This window comes from Micropterus salmoides, unplaced genomic scaffold, assembly GCF_014851395.1.
Source record: "Micropterus salmoides isolate LMB-PRFRI ecotype aquatic unplaced genomic scaffold, ASM1485139v1 Ms_hic_scaffold_12, whole genome shotgun sequence".
Lineage (NCBI taxonomy): Eukaryota > Metazoa > Chordata > Actinopteri > Centrarchiformes > Centrarchidae > Micropterus > Micropterus salmoides.
The window spans coordinates 7108820-7130515 of record NW_024040263.1 but is presented as its reverse complement, the minus strand read 5'-3'; the positions used below and the strand labels follow the sequence as shown (position 1 = coordinate 7130515).

Genomic DNA, 21696 nt, shown 5'->3' with positions numbered 1-21696 from the left:
ATCCCACTTTTATACGATTTGTTACCTTTGGCAATATGGAGCCTATACGGCATAGCACTTTAGTCAATACAGGGGAAACAAGTGTTTCCAGGATGGAAAAAATGTCACTTGTAAAACTAATGGTTAATCTATTGGTGAAGCAATGATTGAATTAGGTGAGTTGGTAATCCTAGTCCTTACTTGAAGCAGTCCATTGTAAACCATTGGGAGGAAAATAAAAAACCACTAGATGGTGCAAATGCACCACTGGAGTAACTCCAAACAGTTCACTTGTAAATTAATATCCAGTGTATTTAAATTGCCAGCCAGCTTTACTTTTAACGTTTATTTATAACATAACTCAGCCAATACTTAAAAGTTGCACTAGAACAGGAAATACTGCATTCCAGAGTTCACTTCAGACTTCCACTGCTGAAAACATCTGTCGTAAGATGTCATTTCTGTTCGAGTCCTCCAACAGTGTCCCATATTGCACTGAAAGCTGCGTGGTGCTATTCCAGTACTTCCACATAGTTTTTAGGGACCAGGGCCCGTTTCCCTCTCAAGTCACCCAGGAACCATTCTTCATCGATGGACTCCAGATTGGTTATAATATCGCCAACCTGAGAAAGGAGTGAGAAGTTGTCTGAATGGCAGCACTTTAACCACATTTGTCATCTGTGAATTTGTGGTATTTATTCATAACCGGGAGAAGGGATCATTCCCCATACCTTCAGAGAGAGCTCCTCATCACAATCTGACTCGAAGTCAAACCGAGCCCTGGCTCTACCACCACCATACACGTTCTGCTGTTTATCAGATGACTGCTGGCCTGGTGAAGAAGGCATATACTGAATTAATGATGTTTAGTTAAACTGTCCATTTGTGCCAATTAGAGTTTGCAAATAATTTATGCAAGCGATTAATTGTTTAAATAACTACATACAAATACCCATTGTAGCTGATTAATAGTGAATATTTCACCTGGTTTAGTAAAATTGTTAGACCAGTCTAAAACAAACAGGAGATAGTTGGTTGCAGCCGTACTGCCAATAAAATTGCTTGTCACCATGAAATGCTACAGTACAACTTCAGTTTAATAAAGATTAAAAATGGTGGCCTCTTTGTTCCACAAATGAATTACTTGAAGAATCTATGACAAGGCAGTTTACAATCACAATTTAACACCTTATTTTCTCTACCAATCACATGGTAGCACTATAAGACACATTCACTGATGGTCCTTCTAAATAGGTTTGTCTTTATTAAAACCCTTATGGTAAGTTCACTGATAGCACATATTGGAAGTACTGGAGATAATGATGAACTTAAGGGCTGTCATATTAATAACCATTGCCGTGAGAACTTCATAGGCCTACCTGTGCTGGTCTCAACGTAAGCCCTGGGGAACATTCCCTCCCTGCCGTTGAGTTGGCCGCAGCTCCACTCATCGTCAATATGCTCAGTAATCAGGATAGAGTCGCCCTGTTGAAAGGACAGGTCGTTGTCTGAATTCCCGGCAAAGTCATACAGAGCCACCCCCCACTCCACACAGGACTGAGACGCCTACAGAGAGAGCAGCACAAGAGAGGAGATGGTATATTTCAAATTAAAATAAATTATTTTAAGATAAAAACAGAAAATGTCAACAAGTGGGCATGTGAGCATCAGTACAAGTACAATATTCAGCTGGAACAAACCTTTATCTTTGATCCAAGGAATGTTAAAGTCAATAGCTTTTCTTTTCTAGATTACTTTTCTTGTGTTTTCCAACGAAGGTTAAAATCAAGGGCAACTGGACTTGGTTGAAGATACTGGAAGACGTTTCGTCCCTCATCCAAAGGACTTCTTCAGTTCTGACTGACTGGCAGGGAAACTCAGCTATTCACAAACGCATGGCTCAACATAGAAGGGCCAACTCCTCAGGTCAAGACTCTGCAGTTTACTTACATCTGAAGGACAGAGGACACTCGTTTGAGGACCACCAGGTGCACATTTTAGACAGAGAAGATGGATGGTTTGAAAGAGGTGTCAAGGAAGCCATTTACACCCGGGTTGAGAAGCCGTCATTGAACAGGGGAGGGGGTCTACGCCACCACTTATCCCCCACTTACAATGTTGTCCTTTCATCACTTCCCAGGAAACTCAACAAACGTAACCTCTTGGCCTCAGGTGAAGATACCAACGATGGTCGTTCAGTCTTGGCCACAGGTAGTCTGAACGACTGTAACGACTGTCGTCACAGAAACAAGGAACACTAACGAACCAGCGGTATCGATGACCCGGGATAACGACCCCACTGAGGTTAAATAGCTGAGTTTCCCTGCCAGTCAGTCAGAACTGAAGAGGTCCTTTAGATGAGGGACGAAACGTCGTCCAGTATCTTCAACCAAGTCCAGTTGCCCTTGATTTTAACCTTCGTTGGATAACTATGACCTGGATGACTGAGAATCTTCATAGACATTTTTCTTGTGTTTGGGTGCATGGTCTTTAGGGTGGACCAGTATCTATCCTAGCGTGTTCTTGGGTTTAAAAAATAGGAATGTCGTGTTTGTTGAAAATCATTCTGAGTTTCTCTGATACTCGAGAAACATGGAATGACAATGTTACTGCGTTATCTTTTATTCATCACCCGTAGTGTTCGTCTTCTTCCTGGATCTTGTAGCTGTTTTTACAAAAGGTCCATTTAGGGTATCCACAGGCTTGTGTCCCCTTCGGGTGGTTCTATTCTTCTTCTTGGGCTTGGGTACTGGTTGGTATGTTCTCAGCTCAGCGGTGCAGGGTTCTGATGACTCCTAGCTTATGCTCCAGTGGGTGATGGGAATCGACTGCTATTGACTTTAACCTTCCTTGGATAACTATGACCTGGATGGCTGAGAACCTTCACAGACATTTTTCTTTGATGCATCATCCTTACTGACGCTTTTGTTTATATAAATATCTGTTACCTGAGCAGGTTTAGCAACTTCAGAGTGTGTATTCCGAGAAGCAGCCATGCCTGTGGGGAAAAGAATGTCGCACATTTTATGAAAAATGAAATACACATACCCTCCAATCAGGGAACAAAACAAATCTGTGGGGCCAACTTTGAGGTAGTTATTATTGATGTATCAGTGCAATAATGCAGTATGTTCTTCTGTGAATTTGGGGCTTTGTGACATTCTACAGTTTAAAACTTAAATTGTTGAGGCTGATTCCAGTATTTTTTATAAGAATTAGAATATAATTCAAAAAGGCATTTGAAACAATACTTCAAATTTCATGGTGGGAAATAAATCCGTAATGTACTTTCCTAATAATTTAAAACTAGAAAGGTTCCTGGAAATAAAGAACTATGTAATCGGGTAGTACATAATAGGGAAAATGGAGACAAGTACTTGCTGATTTCATAAAGAAACCTGCAAACCATTATAATTCAACAGCTAAAGAACAAATAAATAAAATATGACAAATCCAAATAAGTTACATTTTTGAATACATTTGTTTGGAGGTACCTTAACTCATGATGACCTCAGTATTTCTAAATTCCTGGCTACTGCACTTGTTGCATGAGTGTGTTAAGGCTTAAAGTTCACTGAGACTTTTTGTAAACAGCTATTTAATGAAATACAAACAGAAGCGCGAATTCCTGACATGCCACAGATTGAAATGCCAGCCAACATAAAACGGAAAAGGATGTACAAAGATTCTTCATTGACAGACACAGCCCCTCTTTTGTTTAGATTCAAGAGGAGAATGTTGTGTTGGTGTAGTCCCATTTAGGACATTGAATATGGACCATATAATACAGTTTCTACTCACTCTTGGTGGTCAAATCAGCACATGAATTGATCTTTAGTGCTTCCAGATAATCTTACCAGGCAGTGCTATCCTGTTGGACTGTTGCTGCTGACTTGGAGGTGGAGGCAGATCTTCAATGACCTCCACAAAGTTAAGAGGAAAGATACCAGTAAAGACGCCAATCTGTCCCCGAGCCCAGTCCTGTCCAATGTACTCCTTCAGCTGGATTACATCCCCCTCAGAGAACGACAGCTCATCAATGTGCTCCCCCTCGAAGTCAAACCTCGCCATGCATCTTGGACCACTTTAGGGGAGGGCAACAACATCTCAAACATTAGATTAGTTGTCTATGAAGATTCTCAGTCATCCAGGTCATAGTTATCCAACGAAGGTTAAAGTCAAGGGCAACTGGACTTCTTCCAGTATCTTCAACCAAGTCCAGTTGCCCTTGACTTTAACCTTCGTTGGATTAGATTAGTTCATCAGATTGGTTTGTAAAGGCTAGTGGAAACAATTTATGATGTAAGAACAGTACCTGACTTTTGCAGGTGGTGGCACTTTGCGCTCAGGGAGGGGTTTTGGTGAATTTGACTAATTGGAGAAATGATAATGAAAATCTTCAAATTACGGAATCCTTAACCATGGTAAACATATCTAAATAACAAGCCCTGTTGTTAAAATGAAGGTGATCGATGCTTTGCAAGAATAGATTTCATTGGTGGAAACTTACCAGGACTTTGACGTAATTGATGGGAAAGAAACCAGTAGATCCCCTACAAGAGCCTTTGTACCACTCACTGTCCACCTGCTCCACCATTGTTACAACATCTCCTGCTCTTAGGGCCAGCTCTCCCTGACCCTCTGTGTGTGCAGAACAAACATATCAGGCATTTTAAACATACAACTTCCAAATTAAAAAAACAAATCTTTGATTTCAGTTCCAAAAATCTTGATAATTTTTTTATTATTATTTTCACCCAAATATCCATGTTTGACATCTTGGAAATAGACTATTCATTTTTGGGTTTTTTGCCAAAAGCGAGATGATAAATCCCAAACTCAAATCTGTGTGTTATGGATCTGGAGTTAGGAGGTGGTTAGCCTAGCTTAGCATAAAGACCAGAAGCAGGGGGAAACAGCTAGCATGGCCCTTGAAAAACGTGCTAAAATTTCACAAATATTTGTTTTGTTTTTTGCTCTAGAATAAAACTGCCTCCAGGCTCCATAATCATATAGACACATGAGAGTGGTATAAGAGTGTTCTCCCGAATGTCAAACTATTCTTTTAATATATCGTCTCATTTAATGTTATTGTATAATCTCAGTCAGTATTAACAGCTGTTTGATTATTTAAAAAAAAAAAAAAAAAAAACCCTGATGTTTTCACCTGGGATGAAGTCATGTAAGGCCTTCACCTTAAGCCCATAACCAGCTCCACCTGAATCAGCTGGACCAGCATCCTACAGAGAGAGGACAAAGACACCTAAAGGTCAGTCTCAAGCATCAGAGACATGCATTTACTCATAAATGAACAGGACAAGTTACCTGTGGTGGGGACATGTGTGAGACGGAGGCAAGAGGGGTAATAATCTTCATGCGGGAATTGTGGACTCTGCCTCTGGTGTCTCCAACTTGGCACTCGAACGTATTGTGGTCAATCTCCTCTAGCAGCAGCAGGACTTCATTTTTCTATTGAAAAAAGCCAACAAAAAGGTATTCACTGTTGCTAAATAAACTCTGTAGATCCAGCTGTTTTAGATGGACTGTGGAATTGAGTCTAGTAATGCACGTTTATGTAAAGCCAATATGTAAGCCAGTGAAAAAAGTCACCTGAAATGACAGTTCTCCTGTATGACTCCCAAAGTAGTCAAAGCTAGCAATCCCATGAGGAACTTGAAGCTGGTGAAAGAAAGCAAAAATGACAGGTGCTCATCAAGTGGTATCTGAAACATGATTTATTGGTGCAGTGGGATCTCTCTCTTACAGTGTAACTGTTATAGAGACGGTGGCCAGGGTTGGGCCTTGGAGGTAAGACGGGTCCTTTCCTTTGGGGCTTCTGTTGCTGGGGTTTTGGTGAAGCTTCCCATGATGACGATTGGGATCGACCTGTGGCCTGAGGGCTGAATGGGGGAGGTCTTCCTGGGCCTGTTTTGGCTGGAGGTGGGCGAGGTGGGAGGGGTTTGCTTGTACTCAGCCTCCTGAGGTGCAATACCATCATCAAATTGAGAAGAGTAGCATCTTTACAAAGTGTAGCCTACTATCATTTTACATTTAAATTTTACTGCTAGACGTTTCCTCTTCACTCACCTAGGTGGTAGTGATGGCTCTGGCACATATTGGTGAGACTCCTGCAGAAGAATACAATTGTGGATTTTATTAGCACTCAAAACAACCCGCACGACCTACCGTACTGGAAACTATAGAAACCAACCTCTAGTTTCAGCTCAGCAGCAGGCAATGTGTTCATAGGGCTACAATAGTTTCTTTGTTTGTAGAAAGCAGAGGAAATGAAGCAGGTATGCCACACAGCTGACTAACAAGATAAACCTGATTGAGACTGACTCAAAATGTACCACGTCAGCGTTTCTAAGTAGATGTGCTGTACACTAATTGCACAAAATCTTTTAAAGAGAGTCAAAAACAATTTTTTGAGGAAAGGCTGAAATACATTAAAGGTTCAAGGACAAAGATGTTGTTTGACAAGAAACATCACTTTCCTGATGTAGTTACAAAGAATAACCTTCACTTTGTGGAAAGCTTGAACTCTCCTGAGATGTTCAGAGGTAGTGTTTGAATAGTTTATAGGTTTGTGATCACCCGTTATCACAAGTGTGATGCAAATCTTACCTGGAAGGATTGGGTGGGCGTTGAGCTTTGTAGGTAGCCTACAGCCTTCTGAACAGGGAGAGGAGGGACACTGTCCTGAAAATTGTCTGAGACTGAGAAGAGATCTGCTTTTACCACAACATACTGAAAATGTGTGGTTCATTATGATGTATACAAAGAAAATGTTTAAAAATAGAAACACAGGTACAGTATGTAAAATATCATTAAACTATAAAAAGTCTTTTGAAACCGTATAAAACATCTGTTTATACCAACATGCACAAATCAAATTTAACAGTTTAACTTGAGTATACAGAAATCACATTAAATTTATAGTTATATATAGCAAACAGTTTACTGCACATTAGAGGGAGATGGACTTACATGAACCAGTTTTGCTAGGGACCCTGATGGTGGTTGGTCTTCGTGTTACACTTTGTCGGGTGAAAGAGCCTTCATTGCTGTCTACATTACACTGAGGCTTGACCGGGAAATAATCTGAGCAAAGAGACACTTAATTGTATAGCTGTGTATTTACATAATGCTACACTAAGCAGTTTTGGATGTTCAGGAACCATACAACAGACAACACAGTTTTAGAATATAATGTGTAACCCAGAACAGTAGGCCGTTAACTATTTGCTTTCAAATTTTGGGAAATATGCTTATTTGCCTTCTTGTCAAGAGGTGAGAACATTAATATCACTCTTGTGTCTGAATGTTAAGTATGGAGCTAGAGCCATGAGTTAGTTAGCCTAGCTTAGCATAAAGACTGTAGGCAGGGGGAAACAGCTAGCCTGGCTCTCTTCAAAGTTTAAAATACACCTACCATGACATCCAAAGCTCACCAATTAACACCTTGTATCTCATTTGTTTAACCCATACGCAAACATATGTAAAAACGTAAAAACATATGTTTTAACATAATTGGTGTCCTGTAACTATTTCTTGACAAACAGTTCATTTACCCGCCCAGTAAAGATCTGTGCAGCAACTCTGCCGAGCTGTTGACTGTTAAATTGTAGGCCTCTGGTCTTTATGCTAAGCTAGCTAGGCAATGATATTCTCATCTAACTCCAACTCTCATCAAACTGGAATTTCCCAAAACTATTCCTTTGCAGTAAATACCTACATTACTAGTTGCTAGCTGAAGATTTGCTTGCTTCATTTATTTCTTATCATCGCAAACTGAATGCCTGTTGATCAGATGGGGTAAGCCATTTCAAGATTTTAGGCTAATGGACATCTATCATTCTTTTTGATGTTTTTACATACTTGGACTTATACAAGATGAGTTATTTGCTTTCATTGCAGTACAGCACATTGTAACAAGGTCATTTATAAATAAAGGTTTATTATGATAAAACAATTGATTAAGAGCAGTATTTTGTCTCAAATAATATGCAACTTAAAATAAAATGCTACTCACTTGATGGACTGTCCCATGCATTGTCTCCGAACATGGAGGCCGAGTTGTGGTTGTTTATATTAAGGTTGGGCTTCAGAGGTTCTTTAAAAGGCTTCACTGGAGGTGTAGGAGGAACTTTTGACGATACCTCATCATAGAAGTTGTTGTCTCTGAACATGGAGGCTGGGTTGTTGTTGTTTATATTAAGGTTGGGTTTCAGAGGTTGCTTAAAAGGATTAATTGGAGGTGTAGGAGGAACTGGTGACGTCACCTCCTCATAGGAGCTGTTGTCTCCGAACATGGAAGCTGGGTTGTGGTTGTTTATATTACGGTTGGGCTTCAGAGGTTCCTTAAAAGGCTTCACTGGAGGTGTAGGAGGAACTGGTGACGTCACCTCCTCATAGGTACTGTTGTCTCCGAACATGGAGGCTGGGTTGTGGTTGTTTATATTAAGGTTGGGTGTCAAAGGTTTCATAAAAGGATTCACTGAAACTGTAGAAGGAACTGGTGACGTTACATCATCATAGACGTTGTTGTCTCTGGTCAGTACCGAAGGACGTGATCTGTTTGGGATGGGTGCCTTGTTGAGTAAAGTTTGTAGTTCCTCTTTTATAGATCCTACAGGTTTCTTAGGGGGCTGAGGTCTAGGGCCCGGTGTAGGGTTTTGGGGGAGGTTTGTGGATGACACATTTTGATCGTCATCTATACCTTGCTTAAACTGAGGTTTAAGAGCTACAGAAGGTTTAGCAGCAACTGGAGGTTTAATGAACGACTTCCTGGGTCGAAGTTCTGGTTTAGGTGGTTCAACCACATTTCCCTCCTCGGCTCTAGCCTGGCTCTCAAAGGCCTGGATTCTGGCCTGGAAATTGCGTTGACTCTGGTTGGTGTTCATCTCTTCAGCATCTTCACCTTGTAAGGCCTCGTCTGATTGGTTAACAATGTTACCGTCCTCCTCACAATCGTTATCTACACTAAAGACCTCCAATAACTCCTTTAAATACTTGTTTGAGGAAACCTCTTCAGGATCAGATTGAATGCTGTCCCGACTTTCACTGAGCTTGACTAAAGTCTGAACTTTGTCCTCTTCTGTAGTTGCCTGCTTTCGAGACTTTGTACGAGGAAGTGGAACAGGACGTTGACTGAGTTTTGAGTCGGAAGAAGATGGAGTAGTTTCATCAGCAGTGGCAGAAAGAGGTTTTGTAGGAACGTCCCAGTGTACAGTGACAGATCTGGTGAATGTGTGAGTGGAATCTGCTTGGTTGGGTTGCTTTACATCTGACTTAGAGTCCCTTTGGTCCTCAGTGTTTGTGGGTACTGAAGTATTTATTTCAGCATTCTTGTCGGAGGGTGCAACTGTTTCAGTGGCCGGTTTTCTGTCCACTGCTTTCGGCAATGATGGCCTTTGTGGTTTCTGTGGCTTTTTACCTGGAGGGAAATGTAATCATCATGAAAGAATGTGTAGAGCAGAAATCTAACACTAATCGTTTTTTTTACGCATTTACAACATAGATTCTCGTGTTCCTTACCAGCAGGTCTTTTCTCTGCTGAATCTAGAGCAGTCTGTGAGGTGTCTTCCCTCACAGGGTCAGTCTGTGTGGCACTTGTGGTGGTGCAGGTGCTCCGACGGGGGGCTGCAGTGGGCTTGACAATGTGCTCTTCCTGGCTCTTTTCTTGAATCACCTGGTCATAGGATGGTGGGGGCTAAGTCATGAAAAAGAGATTCATGTGTTCATACACCCACACACGTTTATTCCCATACACTATGGCATTTCTGCTTATGGTACCTACTGAGTATTTTATTTAGTGATGTGCTGTATATAAAATTAGGATCAAAGACAGGGCCATAGCTACTATTGAGAATACAGAGGATGTCCTTAAAATGACTCTGAAACAATATTTAGACCTTCAAGTTAAGAAATAAAATAATAATTTTCTATTAGGTGTCTGCTCAAAATTTTCTGAGAAAGAGAACTTTGAAATTCTGGCTACAGCTCTGACTGGCGACCTGTCCAGCGTGTACCCCGCCTTTCGCCCAATGTAAGCTGGGATTGGCTCCAGCCCCCCACGACCCTGTATGCAGGATAAGCGGTTGACGATGGATGGGTGGCTACAGCTCTGCTCAGCTAATGATTTGTAGCTGCATTTGGGGCTGCATGGGGGTGTTGATGGCGTAATGGCTAAGACACATGCCTTTGGTGTGAGAGACCTGTGTTCAATTCTCCACTGTGACCCATCCACCATTGTGTCCCTGAGCAAGACACATAACCCCTAGTTGCTCCAAAGGTGTGTGATCTCTAACATGTATAACAATTGTAAGTTGCTTTGTCTAAGCGTCAGCTAAATGAATGAATGTAATGCATTTATAAGCTCAGTTTGTATTGAGTGTTCTAGAAACAGAAGAAATATCATTGGACAGCGCAGACCCATAAAACACCTAATCTAGACACTGGCCCATTTACCTGGGAAACAGTCTGGGTGTCTGCAGACCAGCCTGACTGAGGAGGCCGAGGTAAAACCACAGAGGTTCCTGAGATCCAGTTGTTCCCAGCCAAAGGTTCTGCTGAGACAATGGTAATCTCTGGTCGCCTGAAATACAAATCGTTCAAATCTATGTCAGAATTCAGAACATCAAAATACACATGATTACAGATGAATTTGCTCTTCTTGATAACCTGGTTTCTTTCTTAGCCTAACTGGCAAAGTATTTACAACTGTTAATGGGATTATATGTAAACCAACAGATTAGACAACTACATTCGTCTGCATCAGTGAGCAGCAAAATGCATGGTCAAAGAAGTAAACATCAGCAGCAATTATAAAGTTCTCTACTTGGGAATTTTTTTCATTTTACCTTCTGTCTCTGGTATGGTCACTCTGTGCGTTTGTTCTTGCTGAAGGAAGAAAGATCATATTAATTATGTGTCATAAACTTACCTGCTTAGTGACATTTTGTACATCTAAAAACATTTTACAAGACATTTTTACATTGTTTTTTTTTTATAAGTGGAAACATTTAGATTTCTGTTTGTCAAATGTCTGAGGGATAAAATGCTGTTCATCCTAAAAAGGATAATAACTCTATAAATTAACTTTAAAATCATGACATAATTCTGATTTAGATTCAGGGAATGATTACTTTATGTGTTACTTTTACATGATCTCAAAATGACACTGAAGCTCAGATTTGACAAACTTACTTCGTTTTATAGCAGCTCGTATAGAAGACAGAGGTCCTTGGCTGAAAAGAGATCAAAACAGGAAGCTTTAAAATAATGGAAATAAATAGTTTAAACATTTAAAAAGAAATGAAAAATATACACAATGCATGGAAATGGCTTGAATGAAGTTTATAGCTTCATGTAGTATGCGGAAGGAGCTCAAAGCTGCAAAATCAAAATCCTACTTAAAATAGTTATGATTTAATTAAGAGCAGGAAAAATGTTCACTTCTACAGCACTATTCAACAAAGTATCAGTTATTCAATGCAATTTTTGTTATAAAAGTTCAAGATAACTGAAGTATCACCAGGTTTATATCACGAAGCTTTACATAACATAAGAATAACATCCCTGCAAATGCTGTTCATGTGCGCAGTTGAAATCCACCTGCCTTGCAAACACATGGTGTCAAGTACATGGTACCACTTCCAGATAAACACAGGACAAATGATTACACTTCTGCACAACAACACTGCTCCACACATGCCGAACATATTAGACATAATTTGATATCCCTAGGCTATTTACCTCTCAATGGTAAAGATTCCTTTAAAATCCTTAAATCTCATCACATTGTAATATTAAAAGCCCCTCTGTCTTTGTGCTTTTCGTGTTTTATAAATGTAGAGAGATTAATTGTGATACTCTCTGCTAACTGTCCTAACCTTTACCAAAGCTACAGAAAATTCTCTAGACAGTGGAGGCTCATCACCAACACATATCCTGCTCATTAAGAACTGAGAGTGATGTAAACTGCCTGGGGGAAAGACGAGCAATCCTCGCCTCTTCTCGATACCACATGGTTAATTTAAGTGGTTAGCTAAGCTGTAAACACAAGCCTCTTAAGGCCATAAACATCCTTTGTGATTTCTCATCAACTGTGTTTTTGAATAAATAGGTACGTAGGTCTACAAGGGTTAGTAGGGGAGGCTTTACTTTCCTTAATCTCTGTAAACAACAACTAATAAAATGCAGCATGACGTATTCATCCCCATGTTGACTATCTGTCAGTCAGTAAGAATAGATCAGTGCATTGTTTGGTCCATTCACAACATCACCATCAGCAGATCTGACAGTTAAAGGGATAGTGCCTCGCTTCCAGCAACAGATACAGTTTGGTGAAACTTAACAATTGTTGGCAGTAATGCAAAGAAAACCTAGTTTGATGGAAAAATGACATACCTAGAATGTAAATGATCTGGCTTGGTTCTTTCAGGATCTGTAGAGGAAAACAAAGAGGTATGGGTTGATGTGTATCAACAAAGATATTACAAGAATTGTTATTGGAGTTGGCTAGATGGATAAAATCACTAACGTGATATAGACATATATTGTGATACAGTATAACAAAAAACTAACCAAAATAACAATAAAGCAGTTCTTCTCATTGATTTGCTACATTGTCCACAATGGCCCACCATGCACAGAAAGATTAAGAGATCGCTGACAAGCTATGAAAAAAACTGACTTTCAGCTTGCATTGTTTTTAAATGTGTTCACATCTATGATCACAGCGAAAGACTTTCAGTATAGTATATTGTCCCATCATTTTAGGATGGCCTAACCTAATGTGTTTCACTTGCTGAGGATCACCTGAAAGCAAAAAGCTCCTATAAAAGCAGAAAGTGGAAATCGTGACTCTGAGTTTTTTACATAACTTTAGCTACCAATCATACCAGACCAAGTAAGGCCATAGCGAGGGTATGGATTTGAGCAAGGGTGCATTTTGTTGCTCATGAATTCAGTGTTTTAATTTGTAAGAGGAACAATGTGTCAGATCATCTTTTCAAAAGTTTCGCATTGATTCATTGCCTTTTGTTTTTACTTGTTGCTTACAGACTGGAGTGCATAAACTAGAAATACAAGAACCTAACCCTCATGAGCAGCATCAGCAATCACCTTTGGACGAACAAGTTAGTCTTAAGTGGTGGTTTGGCTGGTTCTTCCAAAACTAAATTTACAATGATGATGAAACCATAATGCATGTTATTTCCCTTGATACAGAGAACTGCGCAAGTTATTACGAGCAGCAATGCCATACATTCCCTCCTTTTTCACAAATTTACACGTAATACGTTCTATTATATTAAACTGTATACATACACAGACTACATCGAGTTGTCAAAATGATCAAACTGCAATTAAACTGAACATAAATGCCCATGAAAAAACTAAAGTCCTAAAAATGGAGGCAGTATGATCAACACTGGGAATATGGCTGTTGAAAGGGATTATATATGTTAGTTAAAATGAAAGTCATTAAATGTTCTCTCCTATAAAATAAAAAACTGCATGTAGCCTGTGGAAAGTGAAATTAACTGGTACATTCCAGGTGCTGCTTCAGGCGCATACCATACACTCTATTACTTCCTGTACTATTTGGTGGTGACCTGAATTTTCTGTCTCGCCCAGACAACAACTTTTAAATGGAGCAAAATCTAGATTACACATCCCAGTCCAGGAAATAGTCTAAACTAATAAGACTCTCATCTGAAAGCAAACTGTAGAAGAATACTTAATTAAAAAACACAGACAGTGGTTAAAGTCAGCATTGTTGTTAATGCCTCTAGCTTGAAACCCTGAACTCGTTGGCAGTCAAATCCACCTGTCACACCTGTTTCTTGTTATCCATTAAGGCCACAGTGCTACTACCTCGAGTTTCACTTTAACAACATGTGAGAAGAGAGTTTCTGTTCTTTCACTTAATGAGAAAGACGTTTTTTAACAACTGCCGGACAAAGTATCAAGCTCTGTTACTTCACACATACACACACACATCACCGCTTCCTTGTTTATATGCAGTCTGACAAGAGACATAACAGTTGACAGACAGTTGTCTGGTTAACTTTACTTTCACTTATGCATGTGTTGTGCTGTTGCCCTCTACAGAGCGTGACTCGTGATACCATGCAATGATGCCCCTACCTGTGAGGAATTAAAGGAATAAATATAAAATCTGCAGCATCAAAAGGATATTTCCACCAGGATCCTCCCTCATAGTCCATCGAGTGTGTGTCTGAGCGTGACAATGAAGTTGAAGCAAGCAGTCACAGATAACAGAAAAAAGAGAGGGAGGGCCCTGTAATATCTCAGCCCTCCTGTGTTCACTTGGCCATTCTGATCAACTGGAATGTGGTCATTCTGGAAGAGGTGGTTGTGCCACCTTCAGTGTCTGTTTCCTACAAAGTAAAAGGTTTGAAAATACTACTACTAATTAACACCAACAATGTGTACCTCTATTGAGTCATAAGATCAAGTGTTGTACACACAAGATACTGAACTAAATAAATAAACTGGACATGACAAATAATAAAAACTACAAAGTAATAAGAGAAAATTTGCAATCACAGAAACACTCCTGTTCCAAAACCTTGGGTGCCATGAGTTAAATGCTGTTTCACCAACGGTTTTCAGGCTGCACTTTGAAACAGTTAAAAGGTTCACAGAGTACCTGAGGACTTTGCACCCTGATGATACATTAGAAATGGTAAATAGCAGATTTGGTTATTATTCTAGATTAACATCTTTCAGTTGAATTCAGAGTCAAAATAATAATATTTTAAGAGCTCACTGGTTGGCTGGGGTTAAGTCTTTGGGTCACTTTCTCTGTGGGGCTTTGTACCAATTACCAGCACTCCAATTTTATCTTGTCTGAGCTGCAGGACTAATTGCAACATTGAGATATTAATATCTCAAATACATTTTTAAAGAGACTGAACCGGAAGAAACAGCAACACACGGATGTGTATTATGCAAGGAGATACAATAAGATAACATTGTCTGGGACTATAGGAGAGCAAACTGGTATGTAGATTCAAAAGCAACAGCCCTAGATGTGATCACAATATAGCCTGTGGTAATACCACAGGACAATTAATATAGACAAAGCAGAAATTCTTAATTGGGTGTGGCATCCTTTAAGAATCCAACATATCTAATTAAAAAAGATAAAATGGTGCTAAAATGTCGCAATGCCTCAGGACATAGAGCTATAGCTATAGCCGTCTATATATAGAGCTATAGCAAAAGGTCAGGAGATCATCAAACTTATTACAATTCACCGTACGGGTATTATGAATGTCTGTCAGCATGATCTGGTCTGACAGTAGTTCATCCCACAGTTGTTGAGAACCACAAATGGCAACCAGCTAGTAGCACTAGATGAAAACTCACAAGATCACCAAACTAATCAGTATTTTTCCTCTTGGGACCATGGATACATGTACAAAATGTCACCGTAATCCATCCAATACTTGTTCAAATTTTTCAGTGGTGAACAAAGTATCCAATTGAATGGCCAATGACATCGCTGTCCCTTAAAAAGCATGAGGATTATTTGAAAGAACATTTATAGTGCCCCTAATTTAAGAAAATACAAATTCCTGCCAGATTCTTTGACAAGTCCCATGAACACCTATTGTTTTGGATTCTATTTCTAATCATATATCCCTTGGTATTTGTGGATCACTGACACTTGAAAAGACACCACAAACACACGAGAAAGCTGCTGAAGTCAGCAGGAAAGGTTTCCCTTCACAGCCGCACTCTCACTTAAACACATGCTGACATTACTCAGCACAGCGACAGCAGTCACAGAGCAGCTGGTGCAACGGATGGCAACAAAGGGAGAGAAAGAAAAACAATCTGTCATACTACACGCGCCAGAACTTCATATGTGCAAAATCTGATAGAGGGTTTAGCTTTAGTCTTTCTCCAACTTCAGCTAAACTGACACCAATTAACCTAGCCTGCATGTCTTTGGTGGGGTTTGAACCCACAACCCTCTTGCTGTGGGGCATTTAACTGCAGAATGAGCACTTTTACTTTTGATACTTGATTCTGATAATACTTACATACTTTTACTTAAGTAAGGTTTTCAGTGCAGGATTTTTACTTGTAGTGGAGGATTTTCACAGTGCTGTATTATCACTTTTACTTAAGTACAGGATTTGAATACTTCTTCCCCCCTTGGGGTGTCTTATTGAACATGCAGCGATAAACACAACATTTTTGCTGTTGTTAACAGACAAAGCCATTTATCTTTCACTAAAAACAAGACCGATAATAGTGTGATGAGTGAGTAATACAATGTCAGCAGCTGATGTGGACCTTTAGTCAGAGATGATTAGGTGGTGTCAAAGCTGACGAGTGATACACAGTGGAAACCACCTGAAAATATTTCCAATGGGTCCAATGCAAACCTCTGACGTTGGAATGTATCATATCAAAACATTCTGAAAGGATGGAAAACTGCATCTAGTGCAGACAAGTACAGCTTGTTTATGACACAGCAGCCTGTCTGCCCAGAGAGACTGACAGAAATTTCCATCTAGGCAGCTGGTGGGGTCAGGGTGTGGTTTGGGGGTGTAGTCGGAGCTGATACATTGGCTGCAGATAGCCGTGCAGGGCAGGGCACAGGGGAGTTAGAGAAATAAGAGTTTGCACACCAGGTGTTGCTAAGAAAAAAAACAAGGAACAAAGAAAACGGTGTTATATTGACAAGGAACCTTCTTCTGAACCATAATAGAGGGGAATTAAACTAATACTGAGACTATACTTGTATGAGAGCCCTGATACTGACTGATACTGAAAGCTAAGGTTTGTTCATTAAATCACAGGCTTAATACTGACGCTACAAACCTATAAGCAAGCCAGTTTCTGGTGACAGACTCTTTCCAGCTCTGTTTCCTGCTGCCCCTGTTACTGATGGATTTCTCGTTAATCCATCAGTGGCTGGTATAAATGGCACTTTCACCAAATGGGGCACTGAGGATTTGTCAGTGATAAGATAACATTAAAATAAATATTTGTTCTGTCAAGTCATTGCTAATTAGTTGATTGTTTATGACAGAGGATGTAAACTGCGCCATTTAAGCAGTTTAACTGAATGAAACCAAACTGTCCTTTGTGTTGTGCTTTAGTATTTTGACTTGAATGGAAAAAATACTTTTTGTAGAATTTTAGTGAACTTCCACCCAGGAGACCAAAACATGGCGACCAGCCTTTACTGCTTCATGCTATGTAAGAGTTTTGTGTCTCATAGCAACTGAAGGAGGACCAAAGGTATCAAAGCATGGATATTTAAATGAAGGAAAGGATCTTCAAAAGCAAGTTGATCAAGATCTGATTTTTGCATGGTAGCACCTCCAAATCATCTAGAATTTTCATTTTTGTTGTGCAGTAATTAATGTTTGAGGTATTTTTCCCACTGTTGCAGACCTCACTTAGTTTCCATTAATTTTTGCATGGCATGAAAATCAAAAGGCAGATATTTCATACCAGTATGAACAATAATGTGTCTTTGACAAAAATAAATGCATACTTGATGTTCATTGTTACTGATTACACAACCCAACTAAGTTTGCTAATATTTTTTCATCTAGTAGGCTACATTAATGAATGGAAAACAGTGGATGTCTGGAGTGGAATGAAAAATACTGTACACCCACCTTTCTAAATCACAACATCATGATTTGCTTAATCTTGTTAAGTATATAAACTAACGTGATTTTAAAATAACCATTAAACTTCACTGCCAATCACAAAACGCATTAAGTCTGTACCTCAGCTCTAAGAAGTCAAAATCATATGATAAATGTCGACAACAAATGAACAACTGACATATTATATACTGTATATGCCCATATAGGCTATTTCATTATTTTTTTTACATCGACCTTTTCAGTACCCGTTATGTGTTTCAGGAAACTATTAAGCTCATCCGAGGATTGTAAGCCTGGGAGGCTACATTCGCAAACATACCTGTTGCCCGGGGTCTGTTCCGGACGTCCCGCAGATCTCTGCGCTGCCCCTCTTCCACTTCACGCCGGGCTTCGGCCATTGCGATTTAGAAAGACGAAGAAATAAAAATAAATAAATGAAATACACCAGAAATCCGTTATGTAGCTAGTTCATCTCACACGGTCGATAAAACCCTGGTTGCTGTCCTGTCCACTGGGAGTTTCACTTTGTCCTGCCCACAGCAGCACTTTCTCTGCAGTGGATGGAGGTGGTGCCAATATCTGTCCGGGCCCCCAACAGGCAGCGCAGTCCAACTTTTGCGTGGGAATGTACACAGTCAAAGCAGGATTAAGTTGCCCGCCGATAACAGGCCTACCAAACATATTATCCAATTAGCTCATGGTTAAAACTTCAAAAAAAATAAAAATTATTTGTTGAGGAAATCCAAAAAATGCAGGGATTTTTGGTGCATTGTCTCCTCAGAACAACCTTTCAACAACCAAGAAACTGACCGTTATGTACCTCGTGAGGATGAGGAAAAATCTAACCAATATGGCTTAAATATTGATATTTTAATTAGTCAAGTATTCAATTTTATCTCCCATCATGAAGTTCTAAATTGTATTTCTCCAAACTCCAGGAGTAAAAGTATTTTTTTCACATAGGCCTATGGGACAATTAAATCTAAAAATACTGGAGTCAGCCAATAAATGATCCACCATGGGTCAGTTTTAAAGCTGGAATCTAGGCAACATTGGAGAAACTGGCAAGAGACTGCTTTTTAAATGATCTATCTCCTTTCTTCAAACCTCCCTCAAAAGCCACTTCTCCAAAACACATTTTCATTGGATAACATAGGCCAGCCATTCAGTCCAAATCAAATCATTAATCATTACAGTCCTGCCACAGCCACTGTTTTTTTATTTTTTTGTGTCAGAGCACTTGGTTTATTGATCAGGATGTAAGGAAAATTTCAACAAATATAAAAATTCTGAAATAATCTGAAATAAAATTGCCTACCCTAGACATAACTTCAGGGTCCACTGTACTGCAGAAAATCTGTAGGACACTTCACCTGAAACCTTTTCTATCTGCAAATAAGTAATGTATTGTCACCTGTAGTTAGTCCCTCAACTATACTCATGTCGCATATTCAACATTGATATTTGTCTATTGACTTACATGTCTTTGGTTTTTAATGCACAGCCTGAGCCATCTGAAATAATCCTCATTGAGTCGTCTTAAGGAGCTACAATTGAGGTACTTGTATGCTACTGGAGTATTTCCATGTTGTACTACTTTATACTTTTACTCCACTACATGTCAGAGGGAAATATCGTACACTGTATTTTGTTTACATTTGACAACTTTGGTTACAAATTATGTTGCAGATTCAGATAGTTAATACAAAATAAAATCAACAAAACACTGTAAACTACCCTGAGTTAAAATCAGCCTTACCTTTGCTGGCTGCAACATTCAAGTGATGCATACACAATGTATCACTATTTATCACTATTTTATAATCAAATAATATACAGTATATGGGCTATTCTGCATTCACTTTTAGGATGCTAAAACTTTTGTAGTTTTGCATAAGTAACATTTTCAATGCATGACTTTTACTTGTAACCAATTATTTCTACACACTGGAATTATAATATATTAATATTATTACTTGAGTAAAAAATCATTGTACTTTTCCTGAATTCTGAATAAATGGATCCACAACTGTGGGAAAATGGCTGCTCTTCCAGTAGATGTCGCTACAGACCTCGTCATTTTTATAGCCTTAAAGAAACTTTAAATTAGAAATAAATTTATCTTTCATTTGAATAAGGGCCACTGTTTTCAGTTTAGAAATCACTACAGAATATTACCTGGGAATTTTGTGTTTAGTGTTTTAAGTTTGCTCCAAATTGTTAAAATAGTGACTTGGGCTAAATGTATCCTTCAATCAAGCATAAACGAGGGTTCTGCCTTTTTCATAACTCTACAGTAGCATTTCAGGATGGAAATCACAATGATCCCACAGGAACTGCAGCTGGGAATAGCTAATAACTTAAAGCAGAATTCCATGTCAACACGGATTTTAAAAAAGGCCTTGAAGAAGGAAACTCTCAGTTTCTGGACCAATTGGAATAAAATATGTTTGCATCAAATCATATTTTTGAAAGACTCGTTTGTAGAATTTGTTTATCTCACTTTTTTTGTCCAACAGGTGACGACATACTGTAGATATCCATGTCAAACCGGAATGATCTCATCATATTTCTTCTTTTGATCGTGCATTGATGAACGTGACCTATTTGATGAATAAAACTAATTAAATATCAGTAGGAATCAGGCATATTGTAATGCGGATAGAAGATTCTGTAAATGTCATCCAAACTAAGGCTTTTGGAAATTGGATCCTGGAAAATAAAATAAAAATTCCATTCAATAGGAGTGGTGTTTTTGGCGACCAAGGCAGACTGTTGACTCCACATTTACGTGGATTACCCTATAACCTACCATCTGTAGACTATTGATACCAGTACAACTACTATAGCTCAGTAGCCTATCTAGGGCACTTATTTTGCTTTTATACATGCATCCACTTATCATTTCAACGCACAGAAAATGTCAAACACACATGAAAACACTCCACCAGTGGACGTGGGCCTGTTGTGGGTGAGTGGGAGGAGCGTTCAAATGAGGATTTGTGCGGCTTTACCTTTGTGTGAGCTGCGGACCAGGTTAAGTAGCTTATGCGGACTGGTATGAAAGAAGGAAATTGTGGAGCTGTGACCAAGAGCAACTTGGTTATTTTCTCCTGAGGGGACATACTGAGTGCTTGTTTGTGGTAAAACCTGCTGTTCGACGCCGCTCAAAACTGCTGTGCGCTTTTCCCCGTCCAACCCGGAGGATCCGTTCAGCGGTAGGAGAATCAGAAAGAAAGATCGAAACACACGCCTTGTTTACAGCTGTGCCTTTAATTTACCTGTTAAAGTACATTTCAGTGACATTTCTGGTGCTGTCGGACCATGTGGTTATGTGTTTTGCTTTCCGTGACAGTTGCGGAGTCTGTGATTGACATGTGCGGGTGGGTGGACGGGTTGGGTCTCTCCCAAGAGTTATTCGTGAGGGGGGGGACCAAAAGTCTCTGCTGGGTTTACTTGGGGATTCCCAGTAAAGTTCCTTCTGGTTTAGCGTCCTTGTAAAGATAAAGAAGTGAAATCTGCGTTATGGCTGTTCTTCTGTGTTTCCATCGTGCTGTACTGTTGTGTCCTCACCATAGAGACAAAGTAGACCCACCCTATCGCTAATCATATAGTTCACAATCTGGTTTCATAATCTTGCAGTAACACGCAGTGCTCACAGCCTCATTCCTTGGCATATTATATCCACGTGCTGATGTTATGAGCTCTTGACAAAGTTATATTTCAGCCACATGCAGGAGAACTGTGACGTGCAGCCTGTACCTGTCCTGATTCACCTTTAAAGGCCCCCTGTCCCAATGAGCTCAGAACAAGCGAGAGGGAGACAGAATACAGGTGGTGTTGAGTTACCAGCAAACATCATTAATGTTTCATGGCTGGCCATCTTGCGTGAGTGTCATTCCTTCACAGGTGTTCTCTTCCACCTGCTAAATCAATGTCAGTCTAAATCACCTGATGTAAACTGAGCGCCTGAGGTTAGTTTTTGGGAGAGAAAAGATGTCAAACATGAAGGACTAAAACTTTGTTGTTGTTCAGGTCTCTC

At 39.6% G+C, this 21696-nt stretch overlaps 2 protein-coding genes across 3 annotated transcripts in view; one reads left to right on the top strand and one right to left on the bottom strand.

Annotated features, from left to right (window-relative positions):
- Positions 1-305: 305 nt before the first annotated feature.
- Positions 306-18160, bottom strand: sh3d19 (SH3 domain containing 19). 2 transcript variants are annotated; one of them, XM_038713114.1, is made up of 21 exons: positions 17974-18160; positions 12394-12430; positions 11191-11231; positions 10845-10884; positions 10453-10579; positions 9520-9694; positions 8015-9418; positions 6970-7083; positions 6607-6698; positions 6067-6107; positions 5744-5957; positions 5590-5658; positions 5305-5448; positions 5147-5219; positions 4490-4620; positions 4295-4350; positions 3837-4063; positions 2928-2977; positions 1359-1545; positions 711-811; positions 306-602 (listed from the first exon to the last, which is right to left on the bottom strand). In XM_038713114.1, exons 1-21 carry the CDS (start codon positions 18050-18052, stop codon positions 492-494), a joined length of 3513 nt encoding a protein of 1170 aa, XP_038569042.1. In that variant the 5' UTR covers positions 18053-18160; the 3' UTR covers positions 306-491. The 2 variants fall into 2 exon arrangements, with proteins under 2 accessions (XP_038569042.1, XP_038569043.1); XM_038713115.1 differs by having other exon boundaries at positions 9520-9673.
- A 2496-nt stretch (positions 18161-20656) lies between these two features.
- Positions 20657-21696, top strand: part of fam160a1a (family with sequence similarity 160 member A1a) — a 34842-nt gene continuing 33802 nt past the window's right edge. Inside the window, 1 exon segment of the mRNA XM_038713113.1 lies at positions 20657-20872. The gene's annotated coding sequence lies outside the window, so the exon portion shown is untranslated.